The sequence below is a fragment of the Cucumis melo genome, chromosome 4 (assembly GCF_025177605.1).
Source record: "Cucumis melo cultivar AY chromosome 4, USDA_Cmelo_AY_1.0, whole genome shotgun sequence".
Lineage (NCBI taxonomy): Eukaryota > Viridiplantae > Streptophyta > Magnoliopsida > Cucurbitales > Cucurbitaceae > Cucumis > Cucumis melo.
The window spans coordinates 34,461,874-34,480,602 of NC_066860.1; the positions used below are offsets into that span (position 1 = coordinate 34,461,874).

The 18,729-nt window shown below is 31.0% G+C and overlaps 2 protein-coding genes across 2 annotated transcripts; one reads left to right on the forward strand and one right to left on the reverse strand.

Annotated features, from left to right (window-relative positions):
* Positions 1 to 2,899: 2,899 nt before the first annotated feature.
* Positions 2,900 to 6,477, reverse strand: LOC103486289 (calcium-dependent protein kinase 13). The gene is made up of 7 exons (XM_008444190.2): positions 5,531 to 6,477; positions 4,656 to 4,799; positions 4,351 to 4,503; positions 4,040 to 4,155; positions 3,791 to 3,958; positions 3,426 to 3,656; positions 2,900 to 3,328 (listed from the first exon to the last, which is right to left on the reverse strand). Exons 1-7 carry the CDS (start codon positions 6,150 to 6,152, stop codon positions 3,179 to 3,181), a joined length of 1,584 nt encoding a protein of 527 aa, XP_008442412.1. The 5' UTR covers positions 6,153 to 6,477; the 3' UTR covers positions 2,900 to 3,178.
* A 7,908-nt stretch (positions 6,478 to 14,385) lies between these two features.
* Positions 14,386 to 15,910, forward strand: LOC103486288 (trihelix transcription factor GT-3b). Its single transcript, XM_008444189.3, has 2 exons — positions 14,386 to 15,050; positions 15,188 to 15,910. Exons 1-2 carry the CDS (start codon positions 14,409 to 14,411, stop codon positions 15,746 to 15,748), a joined length of 1,203 nt encoding a protein of 400 aa, XP_008442411.2. The 5' UTR covers positions 14,386 to 14,408; the 3' UTR covers positions 15,749 to 15,910.
* Positions 15,911 to 18,729: the final 2,819 nt, after the last annotated feature.

Sequence of the window (18,729 nt, forward strand, 5' to 3'; positions counted from 1 at the left end):
AAGAATGAGAGATCCACGGATGCTAGCTGAACTGAAAACTAAAACCCGTTGTACTGACCCCCGAACAACGACGCTGACCGTCGACCACAGCTTGCAAACCGACGCTGCTCGTCGGAACAAACCCCGGAATGAACCCGAAAAACCCAACCAACGGCGCTGAAGGAATGCCGAGACAACACCCCGAAAGAACCACCCGACGCCACCTCTCGCTGTCGCTGTGAAGACCGACCTGTCGTCGGTAAAAAGAAGAAAACGCCGTCGAAGTTCTTCCGCCGCGCCTCTCTCTCTCTCTTCGAAGTTCTTCCGCCGTCACTCTCTTCGGAAAAGATTCACCGCCGTGCCGATCAATCTCACGTAGTCTAACGCCGTCACTCTCTCTCTCTCTCTATCTGTGATGTTGGCCGCCTCTCACTTTCTCTATCTCACAAAATCGGCTGCCTCCTCCTCTCTTCTTTTTTTTTTTTGTCCTTTTCTTGTTGACCTAAAAGAAAAGAAAAGGATTGATATAATTTCAATTATGCCATTAGGCATAATTACCAATCTGCCCTCAATGTTAAATAAAGAAAAAACCCCATTATTTAACCTCTTAAATAATTTGTCAATTTTCACAATAGATATTAGCATAGTTACGTCTACCAGAACATTGTATTATTATGTTATCTTAATTGTTTAAAAAATCGACAAACAGATTAAGCATCATAAAAGAGAATAATTTTTATTAGAAAAAATTATAACACATAATACAGAATAGAAGGGTATCTTTGTTGTTCAAAGTGTCAAAAGAAAATATTCCAAACATTTCAACGTATCATTAGAAAAATAATGCAAAAATTTGTGTCAATTGTGAATTTATTGTTGATTTTATGGGATATGAGTTGATTTCCTTTGATTTTTATGGTTGAACTTATGAAATGGCCACCATACTTCTCTCAAAATAATTTATTGAGTCATCCTCTTCGGTCTTCAAATTACATAGTCGACATTTTTATGCACAAGTTTTTTACATCATTCAAAGTATAGTGCATGAACCTCTGACTATCAAATAAAACAATATAAGAAACCATATTTACAATATACAATAAGATATCAACTCTATTGGAAGAATTCCTCTTCATCATTCGAGAAAAATATTGATGCGTTGAATCTATCCATTATTCAAAAGGAAAAAGATATGATTTATAAAATAAAATAACATGTCCAAATGTGAACTAAATCAAAATCAAACCATGTAAGAGACTTAGAAATCGCTATGTTTTGAATGTGAAAAGAGTGCTACAATTCTTTGGTTCTTAGTCTCTTTTTTGTATTAATTCACAAAGGTGGAAGAACTAAACATTTGATTTCGAGAATGATCGAAAACACAAGAGAGAGAGAGAGAGGATATATGCAATGTATCATGATGGTCTCACATAGAAAAGAAGTAAGTTTTAGATCCCTAATTACATGGAGAGGATCATTCACAATCACATCAAAACCCTAATGAATAAGAAGCACTGTTGAGGCAACTACTTGAAGTTAGTGTTAGTGTGGACACTGTCCATTCAGACAAACATTCTCAGTTCTTTTTCCCCCTTCTTTTTGCCCTTTCTTAGAAAATTTTGTTTTAAAAAAACATTCTTAGATTTTCAAAAGTAACCTAGATAAGTTGATGATGCTATGGGATTTTTGCAGTTACGTGACAAAATGAAGAGCTTTTATGAGTACACCCTACTCCCATTACAATGCCTTTAGATTTTTAAAGATGCTTTAAATACTCCATTTCTTTACATATTCTGTTCAAGATGCCCCACTTCAACATTTGTACAATAATTGTAATTTTTTTTAAAAAAAATATTATTTTCTTTTGGTCAATCAATCTAATTTAATTATATATTATAGTAATTCATATTAAAATTAGCATTGAATAAATATATATTTAATAAAGCTACTATTACATAGACGTAGGTTACTATGGTTATATTTCATTTTATATTTTTTTATAATTCAAACTTTGCTCCAATTATAATGTGCTTATTATCTTATCAATTGTTACTATCGTTCTTCCACCTTCAAACCAGAATTACTTGCGTTACTTAAAGAATAGTCAATGTCAACAGAACAACCAATAATAAATGTTAAAATTTTCAATTGGTCCTATACACGATACAGTTTAGGTCATTTCAAAAGTAAAGCACTTTTAAAAAGTTTACATTTTGTTTTTCTCAAGCAATCTCGGCTGAAAACGTTATCATGCGGGTGATACGATTGAATTTCCTAGTTCAATGTACATTTTTGTTTTTGCCATTTTCCCTTGTTCAATATACTTTCAATTTCGTACTACCAGGACTAGGGCAGTGTCAACTTTTTCAAATAAATAATGATTAAAAAAGAAGATTAACTAATTGTTTGTTCACTTTAAAGTTTGGAAATATACGGAAACTATAATTATTTAACCAATTTCAAGAGGAAGAAAAATAGTATTCATCCTTACTAGCCACCATTCGACGTAGTTCCTCTCCAGTCTCCCTCAGTCAATTCCACCATAACTCTGTGGCTGAGAAAGGCTTCTCCAGAGAAAAATAAAAGGAAGGCCCAATGAGCCTAAAAATGGGAACCGAATATATATTCATTAGTGCAGCTGTATTTTACAAACCAATATCCTCGATTCAGTTTGTGGATTTAAGGCCCTCTTTGGTTTCACGTGGACGACATTTTAAATGAAGAGCAGCACCAACAAAATCAGTGCTAAATATATATAAGCATAGTATAGGCCCACCCTAAACCCAAACATTAATTTCACCAACATTAATGGGGAGAGAATGGGCCCACCAAAGCCCAATAATTTGAAACTGAAACGAACAACAATAGCCCTTTCAGCTAGGCTCTGCCAACTCTGCAGAATTAAAAGCAAGTAAAAGCATTAGAAAAAAGCAACTTTTAATATAATAGAATAGAAGAAGCTGTACTGTTGTGGTTAACACTAGGAGGCATCGCATTTTACATTTAAAGAAAAAAAAGAAACATTTTAGGTGGGCCAATTAGACACATACTGGGCCGCCACATACTAATAAAAGGGGCCGGGCCCAACCCAACAAATAATCACACAAGAAAAGCGATTTCAGATGTTGTATGCCAAACGTTACACTGCTTCTCGTATGCGAAGAAACTAGATGCAATTCCTCTCTTCCGGTTGATTGTGTTATTCACTCCCCAAGTTTAGTGATCCATCTTTCATCAGCTTGATGCTCAGACTGTTAAATCTCCCTCTTGAGTAGTGTCGAGAAGCCTTCCTCCAATCCGTTCCTGTTTTCATCATAGCCACGAATTCTTCGTAACTTATAAGCCCGTCCTGCATTTTGTCCAAATAAGTATCAGTTGGATAGATATTTTAAGATTTATACAAAAATGGTCAAAAGACGGAAAGTGGAACAAGGTCAAATCTTCACCTTGTTTGTATCTACTTCTTGAAAGATGTCATTTGCAACATCTGTACAATCATCCGCTCCATCTTCTACTAAAGCATCTCGAAGTTCATCTGGCTCAATGAAACCGTTTCCATCCTTGTCGAAGTAGGAAAATGCCTTTCTAAGGTGCTCGTCATTTGCCATTCTTTGTAGATGAAGAGACACTGCAACAAATTCTCCATAGTCCAAGGTGCCTTTCCCATTAGTATCAACCTGTTACCAAGAGCATGTTCATCTAACTAATGCAATGGCATATATTCTGGCAGTAATAATTGTATTTGAATGGTGTCTTTACTAAACTAGGCAACAAAAAATGGACAAATAGACTGATAAACAAAAATACTCACAGCTTCAATCAACATCTGAATTTCAGGCTCGGCAAGTTGAGAGCTAAAGTTGTGAATACCAGCTTTTAGATCTTCAATGTTAACAATACCATCATTATCAGTGTCGATCTTCTTGAACATTTCTTTGATATCTTCAACTTCTTCGGTGGACAAGAAATCGGCAATAACCTGTTACAAGGCCCCATTGAATTATTTATTAAGAAGTGTATTAATAAACGATAGAACAATCTTTAGGGGCATTTAACCAACCCGTAAGGCCTTTCTTTTAAATCTGTTCATCATGGAAAACTGTTTGAGCCTTGATTTGACAACATCTCCAAGTGGAACATTTGGAGCTTTTTTAATATTTTGAAGCCAAGGATGATCTGTACACAAAATTGAAGCAACACATAACCCAAAGTCTCAACCGAATTTCCAAAAAAGCACCTCACTAAATTTTAAGCAAAAAACAGTGATATCATAAAAGAAAAGTGTGTGTTTGACTTTAAGCTAAGCATGCAGTCAAGAAAATGTAATTGCCAGATAATGCAATTGATCAGAGGTCAGAAAATGTAAATTACCAAGAACTTGCTTTGCAGTCAAGCGAAGCTTTGGATCCGGCTCCAACATTTGTTTCACAAGACTTTTAGCACTCTCTGAGATGCTGGGCCATGGATCACGTTTGAAATCTATCAGTCCACGGAGAATAGCTTGAGCCACCCCTTGTTCAGTCTCTACGAAAAAAGTACACTCGGGTCAACAGAGCAATTTGTATCAATTAGCTATATATTAATCCTTGGAACACGAAAGCGAAGTAGTCAGATATTATTTATAAATGATATAGTTATACCCTACAAGGAACACTATGCAATTATTTATTAATTACCAGCCCAAAAGGGAGGAACTCCGCACAACAAGATGTATAAAATGACCCCTGCGCTCCATATGTCTATTTCTGGTCCATAATTTCGCTTCAACACCTCTGGGGCCATGTAATATGGACTTCCAACAATTTCAGAGAACTTTTCGCCTATAGTTTTGGTAGAAATTAGTCAGACCAAATCACATCTGTTGTCTCAAAAACGATGAAAATGGCAATAGTATTGAAAGTATAAATTGATTAAGACAATTATCTCGATATATTGATCTATTATAACATGTAAGATTCAAAATACATCACAATTGTTCACAAATTCTTAACGAGAGCTGTTTTCACTTTCCTCATAGCTTCACCCTACATTGAAGTACTAACTAGCAAGTACAATGTATAACCTCGTCGCTCCATCTGACGGCCGGAAAACAGCCATAAAGTATTTCTACAACTTTGAGATGTCATGGTATGGAACTAATGACACTCTTAGCCAAAAATGTAAAACCTCCTACCATAATGTGGTCGAGAATATAATATCCTTATCTGTCGAAGGATAAGCTCCAAAATTTCATTCATCCATGACCAGAAACACAATTCCAGGATTTTAACAAAGGACAGCTAGACCACATTTTTAGATCTTTTGATATCAAGTGGGGCCAAAAAAATCCTAATTCAACACATACTAACAACTCTAAACTCTCGAAAACTTGAAATAGCGCATTTCAACTGGAAGTGATTGTTTTCTGCTCAACACTGTTCTAATTCAATCCTAAACAACGATGAGAGCAGAACAATTTAAAAAATTGCAATCATAACTCTACAAGAATTCTTATCATACATCAAGCACAGAAGCTACATTGTAAATGCTACATTCCAATCAAAATTCTAACCTGGCTTGAAGAATATAGATAATCCAAAATCTATAGCCTTGAGAGGGGAATTCTCCTTCTTGTTAGCGAACAAGAAATTTTCAGGCTTCAAGTCTCTGTGAATTACCCCATGCTTATGGCATAGTTGCACAACCTCAACGATTGTTCTCATAACAGCCGCAGCTGCTCGTTCCGTGTAATGTCCTCTTGCAACAATTCGATCAAAAAGCTCGCCACCCTCACACAATTCCATCACCAAATGCACAGCATTCTCATCCTCACAAGCTTCCTTCAAGCTCACAATACTCGAATTCTTAGGCAAATGCTTCATAATTGCAACTTCACGCCTCACATCCTCAATATCCACAGCCGTCCTCAACTTCCGCTTCGAAATACTCTTACAAGCCAATAAATCCCTCGTTTGACGGTCTATACAAAGATAAGTAACACCAAACTCACCTCGACCAAGCTCCCGATCCACCATATACTTCTCCTCAATATTCTCCTTCGGCACACCATTCAACACCGTAACCGGTACCTTCTTTCCCGCATTCGAGTCCCGACGGCTATGATCCTGTCCCGAAAAACTCGATTTCACATCCTCCCTAGCAACAGCCGCCGGAGATCTACAACAATTCCCCATCAGAGTAGAAAAACCTCAAATCTCCACCGTTGGATCTCCGAAAACCCTCAACCAAAAGCAGTCAGTAAACAGAGAAGCTTTTGAACATTCAGGCCATAATGGCGAAACCCTAACCCTAAGAAGAAGAGAAAGAGAGAGAGAGAGAGAGAGAGAGAGAAAAAAGAAGAAGGTCCCCGTGAAGTGAAATCAAAGAGTAATGTCAGGGAAATGGAACCGTAGAAGGGAAATTGGGAGAGAGAGAGAGAGAAAGTGAGTGTTGTTGAAGTAGAGAGAGTGAGTAGAGAGTGAGTACGGGGTAACGGCTCAGACGCTTTGGAAGAGAAACCGTCTTTTGATATAATTAAAAGTTTTTAATTAAGATTTAAGGCTAAATTAAAATTAATATAATCGTCTATCTTTTGGGGTCAGGGAATTTTGTCGGCTACGTCAAGAAGGTTGAACGGTCGGAACGGGGCCGTTCTGTGGGAACATGGTGATGTTGAGATGGCCCTTTTTTTGTTTTTTTTCCCCCTCTTTATTTATTTTTTTATTCTTTTTAATTACTATTTTACTTTCTCTTTTTTGTTTTCTTGATTTTTTATTTTTAATTTAATCCAACTCCTCGAATACAGACAGAATGATAACTGCTAATTTATTATCTCGCTTTCCTACTTTCTCCCTCGTTTTATGGATTTGATTCATTTTGCTTCCCATCAAATTATTCCTAAGCTCTTTTTTTTATTAAAAAATTAATTATTTTATTTAAATTCTTATTCTTCCTAACCATTTCTTTCCACTAAATAAATCCAAATTTTGTTCATCTAACATGGATTTCCATCATCTTCAACTTCTGCATTTCTTGAATAAAAAATATATTGAAAATTTTCGTTTTACTAGGTTCGCCTTTCTACATGTTCAACGCCATAACTTTACTTGTTATTCAAAGACTAATTGGGACATGCTAAACTATTTGGTTTACATTGCCTATGTCTATTATGTGTGTTGGGTGTTGATCCAATTAATACCCACATGGGACGTGCTCCAAATATCATTTGAGTTTTTTTTCTTCTTTTTTATTCTCACTTTTCGACGGTTAAGAACTTCAACTAAGCATGTTCAAGTAGGTTGGTTGTCTCTTTTGAGATTTTTTTTTCTCGAGCTATACATCTTTTTTCTTTGTTTTTGGTTTCTTTTTCTTTTTCTTTCTTCTAATTCATTTAGTTGTGTTTTTGTTTGGATTTTATATTTACCTTGACAATGAATTTCTCTTTGTTATTGCATTAGTATAAGTAAGCTATTTTATTGTGCCAATAGCAAGTTTAAGTAAGACATATGTATATCAATCACATTGTCTTGTTCTCTCAAATCTCTTTATATGTATTTTAAAATCAACATGGAATATAAAACATAAAATATCTGCATGAACTAAATTCAACTAATTAAGACATGAAATTTTTTTGATTTAAGTATGTATATATGATTTGTGAGATCAATGAAACATATGGTTTAATAAACTAAGTCCAAATATCAAAAAGTAGATTTGAGGAGGCAATAACATGTGGAATCAAGGGCATAAAAGGTTGAGAGAGGAATAAGGGAGAAAAGAAAACCCAAGACATGAAAAGACAAGTTAAGCCAAGAGGATTAAGAGAATTAGAAAAGGAAAGAGGGAATGAACAGTAGGGTTCGTTTTTGTTTAATGGCTTTTGGAATCAAAAGAGTGGACCTCTTTGTCTATTTTCTTTGTGTTTTTATTTGCATCAAAGAGCTTAGCTTTGTGGGTCTTTGTTTGGCACTCCAACCACCAGCTTCCCCCCTTTTCTATGTTTGCTTAAATTGCATTTTTAGACTCAACTTCATTACCAAGCTTCTTGCTTCATTATTTCTCTTATATCCTTCATTATATCCCTTTACCCTCAACCAAATAATAATAATAATAATTAAAAAAAAATGTTAATATAAGTTGAAATTTAGTTCTTTTAGTTAAATAGAACTTCATAAAATCGTCTCTGACTTGGCAAAATCGAAGTTTTGTTAAACCATAAAGATTAAATTTTAATTTTCTTTAGATTATTAAAAACTAAATTTATTATTTAACCAAAAAAGGTTTTTCTTTCTAGAAATCTCATAAGATAGGAAAGGAAAAAAATATGTAGCTTTTAAGCATGTTTTGGTTATTCATGGCCTTTCAAACAAGCCCTAAATTGGAGCCTCTACAGACCCATTTGATGTCATCTAGTGTTCAATTTGGGCTATGGTTTGGACCACGCAAACACAAAAAATTGTCAAATACCGTATCAATAAAAGTGACTTCTTTTTGGCTATTTTGCCAAAATTGTTGGATTTTTTTTTAAGTAAAATTACATTTGGTTTGTACTACTTTTTATTTAATCTTTTGCAATATAAACAGTATTTTAGAATTTATTGTTTGTCAAATATATAAAATTTCATATATTGTGATTTTTTTTAGTGAAGCTACCGTTAATCTTCGACATATTTTAGGTAATTAGGAGGGTATGGAGAATTTGAATTACATACATATACGATAGTCAATACATGGTAATATTTGAACAACTAAGTTTATCTTTAGTTCTTATCTTCAACGTTAAAGTATAATCACCTGAGATTAGTATTCCTGCTTGACTGTTTGGTATTCTATGCCTAATAAACTAACTTTAAACCATAATTCCATTGGTTGCAATATCATATTTTAAAAAAACAGACCACGGAATTAAAAAAGTTGGCAGAAATGGAACAACATAGTCTTTTATTTTATTTTATTTTCCCTTTTAAGATCATTTTATATTAATTTTTATATTAAACCATCTATAGAAAAAATATAAATTATAATATTATATATCAAATCAAGATATGTTTAGAATAAAATAATGTCAATCCTAATTTTGTTTTCTCTCTCTCTCTCTTTGAGTCAATTCAAGATATATATACCCTCCTAATAATAATAATATATTTTTATTGTTTTAGCTTTTGTAGATCAAATTGTCTCATTAAATCATATGTTAGTATGATAATTAATTTGAATTAGGCCCATTAAAGAGACAAAGAGAATCAATTGTTTTTCAACACTTGGAAAGCTTTATTTGGGTTGTAAAGACCAAGGGACTTGATGTGATTCTTTGGCCTATCTTTTTTTGCATTATCCTTTCAAATGCCTTTCATTCCTAATTGATGATTTTTGCCCTAATTATGAACTTCATTTTTTAAAGGAAAACATCTTTGACCAAATAGGCTTCTGTGAAGAAATTTCAATGAATGATGCTCATAAAAATTAAATCAATTGTTTAACAGTTATTTGAATCAACATTAAATTATATTTTTCATTTTTAATAATACTTATCATTTGATCTGTAAATTTCAATTAGATATTAACGTTCATATTTGTTCGTATTGACTTTGATCATGAAAATTAATTTTGTTATATTAGTCAAATTCAAAGCAAAAACATTCTTCTATAAATAAATAAATTTGTTTGATTATTGACTGTCTCGCTATGAATAAAGTCTATTTATCTTATTTTCTTTCCACTTGACCTCTTTATTATTCTCATATTAACAAATAATGTTGCCCTTGTCTTTAAAGAGGCAATTAACCAATTACTATGCTTTATAATTAACGATCCAGAATTTAAATAATGACAAAAAATTATATTCTTATTATTTGTATTTTAAAATTTTAACCAGGACTCTTTTTTCTTTTCTTTTAAATTACCAGTTTAGCTCTTTTAAGCCCACTGTTCTATTAAATAAAGTATTGAAAATAAAATTTAACATTTTTAGTTAGTAATTTTTTGGTACTGAGGTTTGGACATTTTATTTTCAAAAAGCTTCTTTATTTTCTTCCTTTCCTCATCAGGTTTAAACTTCGTGACAAAAAAAATGTAAAAGAAAATAAATAATGATTTTTCTATGATCAACAACGGATTTAGCATAGGTCCAGGGAGCTCGAGTCCCTCTCAATTTTATTGTCTTTATATAATATATATATAAAGAAAACTATATAATTATTAGTTTAGTGGTTATTCGGACTATTAGTCTCTCGTGTAGAATACGATGAAATGAAAGTCTCAAATTTGCAGTAACGAGTGAATTAGGGGTGTTTTAAGGAAAAAAAAAATTAGTTAAAAGGAACTGAGTTAAAAGATATTAGCAAAATATAATAAACTTGTTGTCTTTATTTGAGTGAGAGTCTCTAACTCACTTAGTTTTTATATATATCAACTGTAGTCATAAATTGGGCTTTTGATTTTTTCTTTTCTTTTTTTCTTATATTTTTCTTTTCTTTTAACCATTTCTCTGTTTTGTTTATATTTTTATTTTATTTTCAACTAATTTTATTTCTATTTTTAAAATATTTAATTTAGAAATAAAATTTGTTGAAAATAAAATAAAATTATAAATAAAACAAAGAAACGGTTAGAAGGTAGAGAAAGAATTAGGATATAAGAGAAGGAGAAAAGAAAAAAAATTCCAAATCCCTCTCTGACAGCAGCAGTTAAAGAATAAAAAGAAGAAACTAAGCGAATTAAGGTGCGAGATAATATAAACAACACATTCATTCCATTTTGCTAATATTTTTCAAAACAATCCTTTTTAACTAGTTTTTTTTTTTTTCAAATAACTCTTATTTGCCCAATTGATCCCAATTTTACCCTAAGTCATTAAACCTGTTTAAATTTGAAGTCGTAATATAAATGATGGCAACGTTGAAATTTCGAATTATGTCAGGTATCTTACACGTACATTTTCTAAACTTTACACATATAACAAAGTATCATTTATAAATACTAAAAAGCACTAATAAACTATATATAAATGTTGATAGATACAAATAAGTATCAATGTCTATCACTAACAAACTATGAATAATGAGCTATAATTTTTTTTAAAAAAAGTTTTAATCTAAAATAAATGGTCAAATTTTAATTGTTTAGAAAAATTATCATTTGATTATACTGATTAAAACCAGATGATTAATTAATTAGAATTACATGAGAAAAATATAATTTAATTAAATTTACATAACTAGTATTTTATGGAACAACAAATAATTAATTACAATAGAAAAAACAATTACTCAAACATTCTTTTGTTAAATTAATTTTATTTTAGAGAAGAGGAAGAAAAAAAAAGATATTTCTTTCGACAACATTCTTCAAAAGCTTGTAAAACCCCTCTCATGGGCCACGAGAAGTCCTTAGGCCTCTCGCTTTCTTGTGCCTCACTTCATCTTAATAATCCCCAAGTTCTATCATAAAATTATTCAAATCATTGCTTTCCTTGTCACGTAAATTCATCGGTGCTTTCCCATGACTTTAGCCTTTACACATATATATTGATATATTATATTTCTTACAAGTTTACTTGATGGAACTATAACTACGATACATATAATTAAATTTTTTTCTTAAATGTTTGTGGTTTGAATATTGACTTTCATATTATTAAACTTTTTAAAGATGTGATATTTTCGATTGCAATTCACGTTTTCAAATATTATATCTTAAGAAATTTCAATTCTTACACTATCGTTTACTAATATATATCATAAAAATTTATACCTTTCAATTTAAGTTTTATATTATATTTTAATTGTCCGTTTTATAAAATTATCACAATATATATAAATGAAGTTCTAATATTGAAAAAATTTATAGTGTGTAGTACATTTTAACTTCATTGATTACACAGTTTATTCAGATGACCAACAATAAACGAAGACAATATATAAATTATTTCACCAATGTTAAAAATGTCTTCTCAGATCTTCTAGGCCTTGAAAATTGAAAGCTTTTTAAAGAGTTTGGTTATTCAAGTCGGGTGTTAATCCAGCTTATCATAATTAATCCTCGACTTGATCCAACAAAAACAAGCCACACGTATCCATAACATAAAACTTATCGTGATTTTCCCCCTAATTCTGAAGCTTGCACTGAAATTCATCACTAATTAATTCTGAAGATCTAAAGAGAAAAAGATAAAAACTTTATATGTATCCTAATTAGAATATTAAGATTACATAACATTTCTTTTTCTATGTGGGTCCCACAATATATTTAAAATTGATTATTTGCTTCAAAAAATTATTTAAATATACTACCCCAACATCGATTTTCAAAATAATGAACTACCTTATATATATATCGACCACACCTGATCTATTATGGTTTTAATTTCAATTTCTTTTCTCATAAAATTATATTACTTCTAAAAATACAATATCATTTAACTCAAATCCTCATCAGATAAATATGACCAAATAAAGAAGAGAATAAATATTTTAAAATAACCCCACATAATTTTCGTATTATCATCTTTAAAATCGTAATTTGAATTGATTTTTGGTTTGAATATTAAAAGTTCAATAAAGGAAGATATATTTTTAGAAAATGATTTAATGATGTATTGAAAAAGGAAAAGGATAAAAAAAAAACAAAATTTCCCCTTTTGCTAAAGTTTTCTTCCAGATCAGATCTTAAAAAGAGAGAAAAAAAATTGAAGATTTAACCTTTGGTGGATGGGAAATTGGAAGAGAAAGAGAATCAGGGGGCTGCAGCTGCACCGTAATTTATGAAAAAACAACTAGCCAGCTCAGCAGGCGGTGGGTCCCAAGGAAACCGTAGAATTTTCAAGACGACGGTCAATGTAAAAGACTTCCTTTTGACCACTTCCATGTATTAAAGTCGGTTAAAGACGACGTGTCGTTGAAGAAAACTGGATGGTACTTTTGTAAATAAAAAAAAAACCCTTCTCGGCTATTTTGTTTCCAAGTTTGCCCTTCCAATTTCTGGATACGTGGAGGATTTGGATTCGATGGAGGCGGTGAACATGTGCTGATGTGGAAAATGTAGGGTCAAAGAATTGGGTGTGAGCAGTGACTTGGAATTGGTCATAGGTGTGAACCACAAGACCCGTGGGTCCGTCATACTTTTTCTTTTTTATGTCTGCATGTGTGCCACGTGGACACACGTGGGAGGCTTTACCACGTGGGACATCGCGGAATACCGCGTTTCTTAATTTTTTTTTTAATACATTACTTCCTTTACTTTTACAATAATAATAAAAAAAAGAATGATATTAAGTACAAAATGAGATTGAACTTTAAAATGTCACAAATTGTGATTAATTAAATTATTAAAAACTTTTGACACAAAATTGAACAACTAATTTTAGAAAAGGGAGGTGATTACTAATACTAAATCAAGCAAAATTATTGGGATAATAGAGCGAAGCCTCTCGTTTGTATTGGTTTATAATTGACGGTCCAATTTCCTAAAATTTAATGCTTCAAGAAAACCTTAAATTGAATGAGTTTCAAAGACTCATTATTGCGACCAAAATATACTTTGTTATTATTCAAATCTTTCACACCTATTATACTTTTATTATTTTTTTGTTGTTGTGTTCACTTTCTCCAACAAGTGAAAATTAAAAAAAAAAACAACAAATAAAATAAAATTTATAGTTTCCTTCGTATAGACCATTTTCTTCTACAACTTGAAAATTTTCTATAATTCTAAGCCTTAAAACTACTTTAAATTTAAAATATATTTTTAATCATTTAAAATTAATTTAACTTTTAGATGAAATTGATTTTGAAATAGTTCAAAACTTTTTAATAAATCTCTACATTTTCATTAGAGAATTTGTTTGTGTGAACAATTTATCAATTCAAACCAAACAATATAATAATTTTAAACTTCTTACCTCATTTTAATATGCCACAATTTATTAATTTATATTTAATTTAACTACAAAAATATATCCATACGACCATAACTAAATACTAATTATAAATATACTCTATTTGAAATTGAAGATTCAAATTCTTGTAGTTTTTTTTTTATATAGATAAATTTTAATAATTTAATGTTAATACTATTTCTTTTCTTTTTTTGAAAAAATAATTATATAAAAATATATATAGACAAATTCTAAAAGTTGGGAGGAAAAAAAAATAGAATTGAAACTTGGAATAGAAGTTGTTTTGTATAGGAAAGGAGTAGTGGCGTCGTAAGAGTGACGACGCGCAAACGCAATGGGAAACAACATCAAATGGGTATGTCATGTAATGTATATGCGCCCCCTCCCCCATTTCCCTAAACCCCAAAAAATAAAATCACACTAAAGAAAAAGACACCTCCCCAGTTAACCTACCTCTCAATTATAAATTATTTTTTATTTATTAATTTAATATATATATATATATACCCAAAAAAAAAATTAAACACAAAAAATTTCATTTCCGCGTTAACAGATTATGTCCCAAAAAGAAAAAAAATATCATCATTTTATTTTTATTACAAAACCCCCCCCCCATCGAATTTATTCTTTATTTTCTTGTTTGCCCCCTTTTCCCTTTTTTTATGGCCTCTTTTTTACGATTTCACACTTGGGTTTTCACACCAACCCATATATTAAAAATTTCCCCCCTTTCATTTTCCTTCTTCTCACGACAATCCCTTTCTTTTTCCTTTTTTTTTTTTCTTTTTTTTTTTTTTTCCTTTTGAGATATCTATATAATTTTCTCGAGTTTTTGATAGTCATGGAAGGCCATCATCATCCCCATCCTCATCCTCCTCATCCGCATCCCCTTATTCAGCTCCATCAACAGCAACAGATTCAACATCCTCCTCCTCCACCACCGCCGCATCTCCACCAGAGCCTCGCCGTCGATCAAGCTGCCACCGGCACAGCCATCGCCGACAGATTCCCTCAATGGAGTATTCAAGAAACAAAGGAGTTTTTGATGATCAGAGCGGAGCTGGATCAAACCTTCATGGAAACAAAACGAAACAAACTCTTGTGGGAAATTACTGCCTCCAAAATGAAGGAAAAGGGTTTTAATCGCAGCGCTGAACAGTGTAAATGTAAATGGAAAAACCTCGTTACTCGTTACAAGGTAAAATTCACTTCAATTTTTATCTCTTCTATTTTAATTTCATAAATGATTAATTTCATTTCAAAATTAGATATAACTTAGTAGTTAAGACATTGAATAATAACCCTGATAGGAAATATATATACACATATATATAGGGTTGTGAAACAATGGAGCCAGAAATTTCAAGGCAGCAATTTCCATTCTACACAGAATTACAAGCAATATTTGGAGCAAGAAGGGAAAGGATATTATGGGCGGAGGTGGAGAGCGGAGGGAGCGGGTTAAAGAAGAAAATGATGGTATTATCGTCCGATGACGAGGATGAGAACGACGATAGCGATGGCGATGGAGGTGAGACAAAAGTTAGCGGTAGGAAGAGGAAAAAGGTTAAAGGAACGACAATAGGCGGGGCAGAGGGGAGCGGAAAGAGTAGTATGAATGAATTGAAAGAAATATTGGAAGATTTTATGAATCAACAAATGCAAATGGAAATGCAATGGAGAGAAGCATTTGAGGCAAGAGAAAAAGAGAGACAAATGAAAGAAATGGAATGGAGAAGAAATATGGAAACTTTAGAACATGAAAGGATAATGTTGGAAAGAAGATGGAGAGAAAGAGAAGAACAAAGAAGAATGAGAGAAGAAGTTAGGGCTGAGAAAAGAGATGCCTTAATCACAGCTTTGTTAAACAAGCTTAGAAGAGATGATCATATTTAAATTATTAGTATCGATATTAATTTTACTTCTCTCTCTTTCTCCCTCTTTTTTAATTTTATTCTTTTATGCTTCTTCAAGAGGGCTTTGGTTTTGGCCTCTCTATCCTATTCTCATACTTTCATATTTTGAAAGTTCTTTTATGAAAGTTTTTATTTAATTTTATTTCTATCCCTCACCATCAATCTCTGATCTCATGAATTTTCATATAGTGTTATTGGGGTTTAATTGATTTGATTCTTTTTTTTCTTTGCTTGTGATAATCAATCAAAGTTCTTCTTTTTGGATTATACATTGATTATAAGCAAACAAACCCTACCATATATTTATATATTGTGTAAAGTTTAAGTCTTTTTCTTAGATTATTGAAATACGTATCTATTGTTTGATATTGTCATATCTTAATTCCATGGAGTGTTTATTATATTATTGCATGTAGTATTATTTTTAAGTTGTAAATACACATAAAATCTATAATTATAATAGTTATGGGTTTTGTGTTATGTGATTTGGATTCTACATGTACTCATAATATGTTCACTACTATATAGTTTAAATTAAGAATATTGTTTTTTAGGTATATGGATTCATGTTTATATTTAGTGTGTGAAGTGTATGGACTTGACCTAGTTTATTAGGTTTTGATGGTATCTAAGGGGTTTAGGAAATGATTCTCCTTTGGATTTTGGACCACACACACTCACATAGTAGCACTTGAGTGTAATTCATGAGTTATATGTTTTGTTTTTAGAATAAACTAATTAACTCACTTGTATTATTCAAAGGAATTTTGTTTATGAGTTTTGTTATTGTCTAATTTTCTTGGTAGAACAATGAAGCCTTGTAAGAGGCATACAATAATGGTGAACTTTCCTTATCATTCATAGCTCTAGATTAAAGTTTAGCCTTTAAACAAAGGTATGATGATGTATTGATGATCATGTGGGAGAATAATTAGATAATTATTGTATAGGTTATTTTTGTGAGAATTGTAAGATGATCAGTTTAGAAGTTGATATGTTCTTAACTAGTTAAAGATCATTTTTTTTTCAACTTTAGGAGGTGAATTTGGCCTAACTTTAAATCTGTAGTTATTTAATTTATAACTTTTGTGTATTTAATGATTATCCTAGCTATAACGTATGTGTATTTTTTCAATATTAATATTAAATAAAAAATTTAATTATTAATTTATTTGTATATTTGTGTGAATGATGTGTTTGAATATATAGAAAATCCAAAAGGATGTCTCGTCTAAATGATTACTTTATTTCCAATCCTTGAAGTAATGGGCATTTTTTTTCAATGTTGTTGCGTGACAAAATTGCATATTTGTGTATTTTGTGGAAGCAAATGGATACCAAATTTCTTGATGGATTGGTTCGAAATTAGAAATAATATATAATTAGGGTAGATAAGGGAGAGCTAGGTTTGTTAATTTTTCAATTTAATTAATATTCTATTCGTTCAATTAGAAGAAGAAAAAAGAAAAATAAAAAAAGAATGAAAAGAAAAAGAATGAAAAATATGATTTGCTTGTAGGGGAAGAAATGAACATAGAAAGATGTGATGATGATCCTCGAGAAGTTTCTTTTAAAATTATGAATTATGATAGGCATACAGGTTGGTTAGAGAGATATTGGGGGAAACCGTGTTGTGATTTTTGTTTTGAGAAATGGCACACTAACTTCACTTCCCATTTTAATATTTCACCGACAATCCATGTTGTCCCATACACCTTCTCCTAGGTTCTTTTTGTTTTTTTAATGGGATGTTCATTCTTTTATTTCTTTAAAGGGTAAGAAGTATAGAGTGAAAGATCGAATCTCTCACCTTTTATGAATGTGTCTTTCATTTCTAATTTTAAAGGTTAAATAAATATTTTAGTTTCTTTTTCAATCAAATTTATATATAGAATCGCTTTCATACTTTAAATGTTAAAGTTTAAAGACTAAATTATAGTATTTTAAAATACAATGGTACACTATTTTTTATTTGATCTAGGTCGATTTCATGCCATGTATATATATATATATATAAAATAATACTGTCTTTAATTTTCTACGACATTCATTTTTTCTTTGTTTTTTTAGTTTAAAGATTGATATATGAATGAGTAATTGTTTTATATTCAAAAATATGGTTATGACGTTGTTACACACCAAATAGATCTAACCTATTTGACATTTTTTAGAATTTACAAAAATACTAAAGGGCATAAATTCGAAAGTTATAATCTTTCTCTAATGGACAAAATATTCCATTTTTATTGATATATCAAAAATAAACTCAATATTAAAAATTCATTGAAGATTAGAATAACAAAATATTTGTAAAAAGTAGGGTAGATACGATAAAGTTAGACCTAAATTTGCGATCTATTTCTTTATAAAAGAATCTAAAGACAAAATGTGATAATGATAGAAATGAAAGAGATAAAAATAGAAGAGTATATTCAATGGAAACACACACTTTTGTAAGAAAAATAGAGAACAGAAAAGGACAAACAAAATTATTGTTGTCAAATGAAATCAAATTTTCTGTTGTTGCATCCTTCCCTTCTTTTCTCCCAAAATTAATTAATATATTATCAAAAATATGAAAATAATTCAATTAACATAAATAAATGTACTATTAATTTTATTAGAACTTTGATGTCAAAGTTCTTGAGCTCGTTTATAGATCTCGATCAACCTCTTAAATTAGACGTAGGTTTTATTAGTTTCGATCTTGATCATTTTGGCATCCTATTTCTCTAAACACCACATTTTGCCCCATTTCCATATCTTTAACTATCCCTAGATCTTTTAATCCATGATATATAAATGGCCATTAACTTCTAGTTTGTATCTTTTTGATACATAAGTCTTGAGGAAAGACAGTGTATGCATTACCCATTTGGGATAAAATATATTTAATTTCTTAAACACTAAATTAACAATGAAGATGAAAACTATATTTACAAATTGCACTACTTTATTATA

Bases quoted from the DNA above. Each gene is read 5' to 3' on its own strand.
- LOC103486289 (XM_008444190.2), bottom strand. From the start codon at position 6,152: ATGGGGAATTGTTGTAGATCTCCGGCGGCTGTTGCTAGGGAGGATGTG. The intron at 4,800-5,530 runs GTTAGAATTTTG...CCAAAACTATAG, and splicing joins ATCTATATTCTTCAAGCCAG to GCGAAAAGTTCTCTGAAATT. The intron at 3,657-3,790 runs GTGAGTATTTTT...TCTTGGTAACAG, and splicing joins TTCAGATGTTGATTGAAGCT to GTTGATACTAATGGGAAAGG.
- LOC103486288 (XM_008444189.3), top strand. From the start codon at position 14,409: ATGTCCCAAAAAGAAAAAAAATATCATCATTTTATTTTTATTACAAAA. The intron at 15,051-15,187 runs GTAAAATTCACT...ACATATATATAG, and splicing joins ACCTCGTTACTCGTTACAAG to GGTTGTGAAACAATGGAGCC.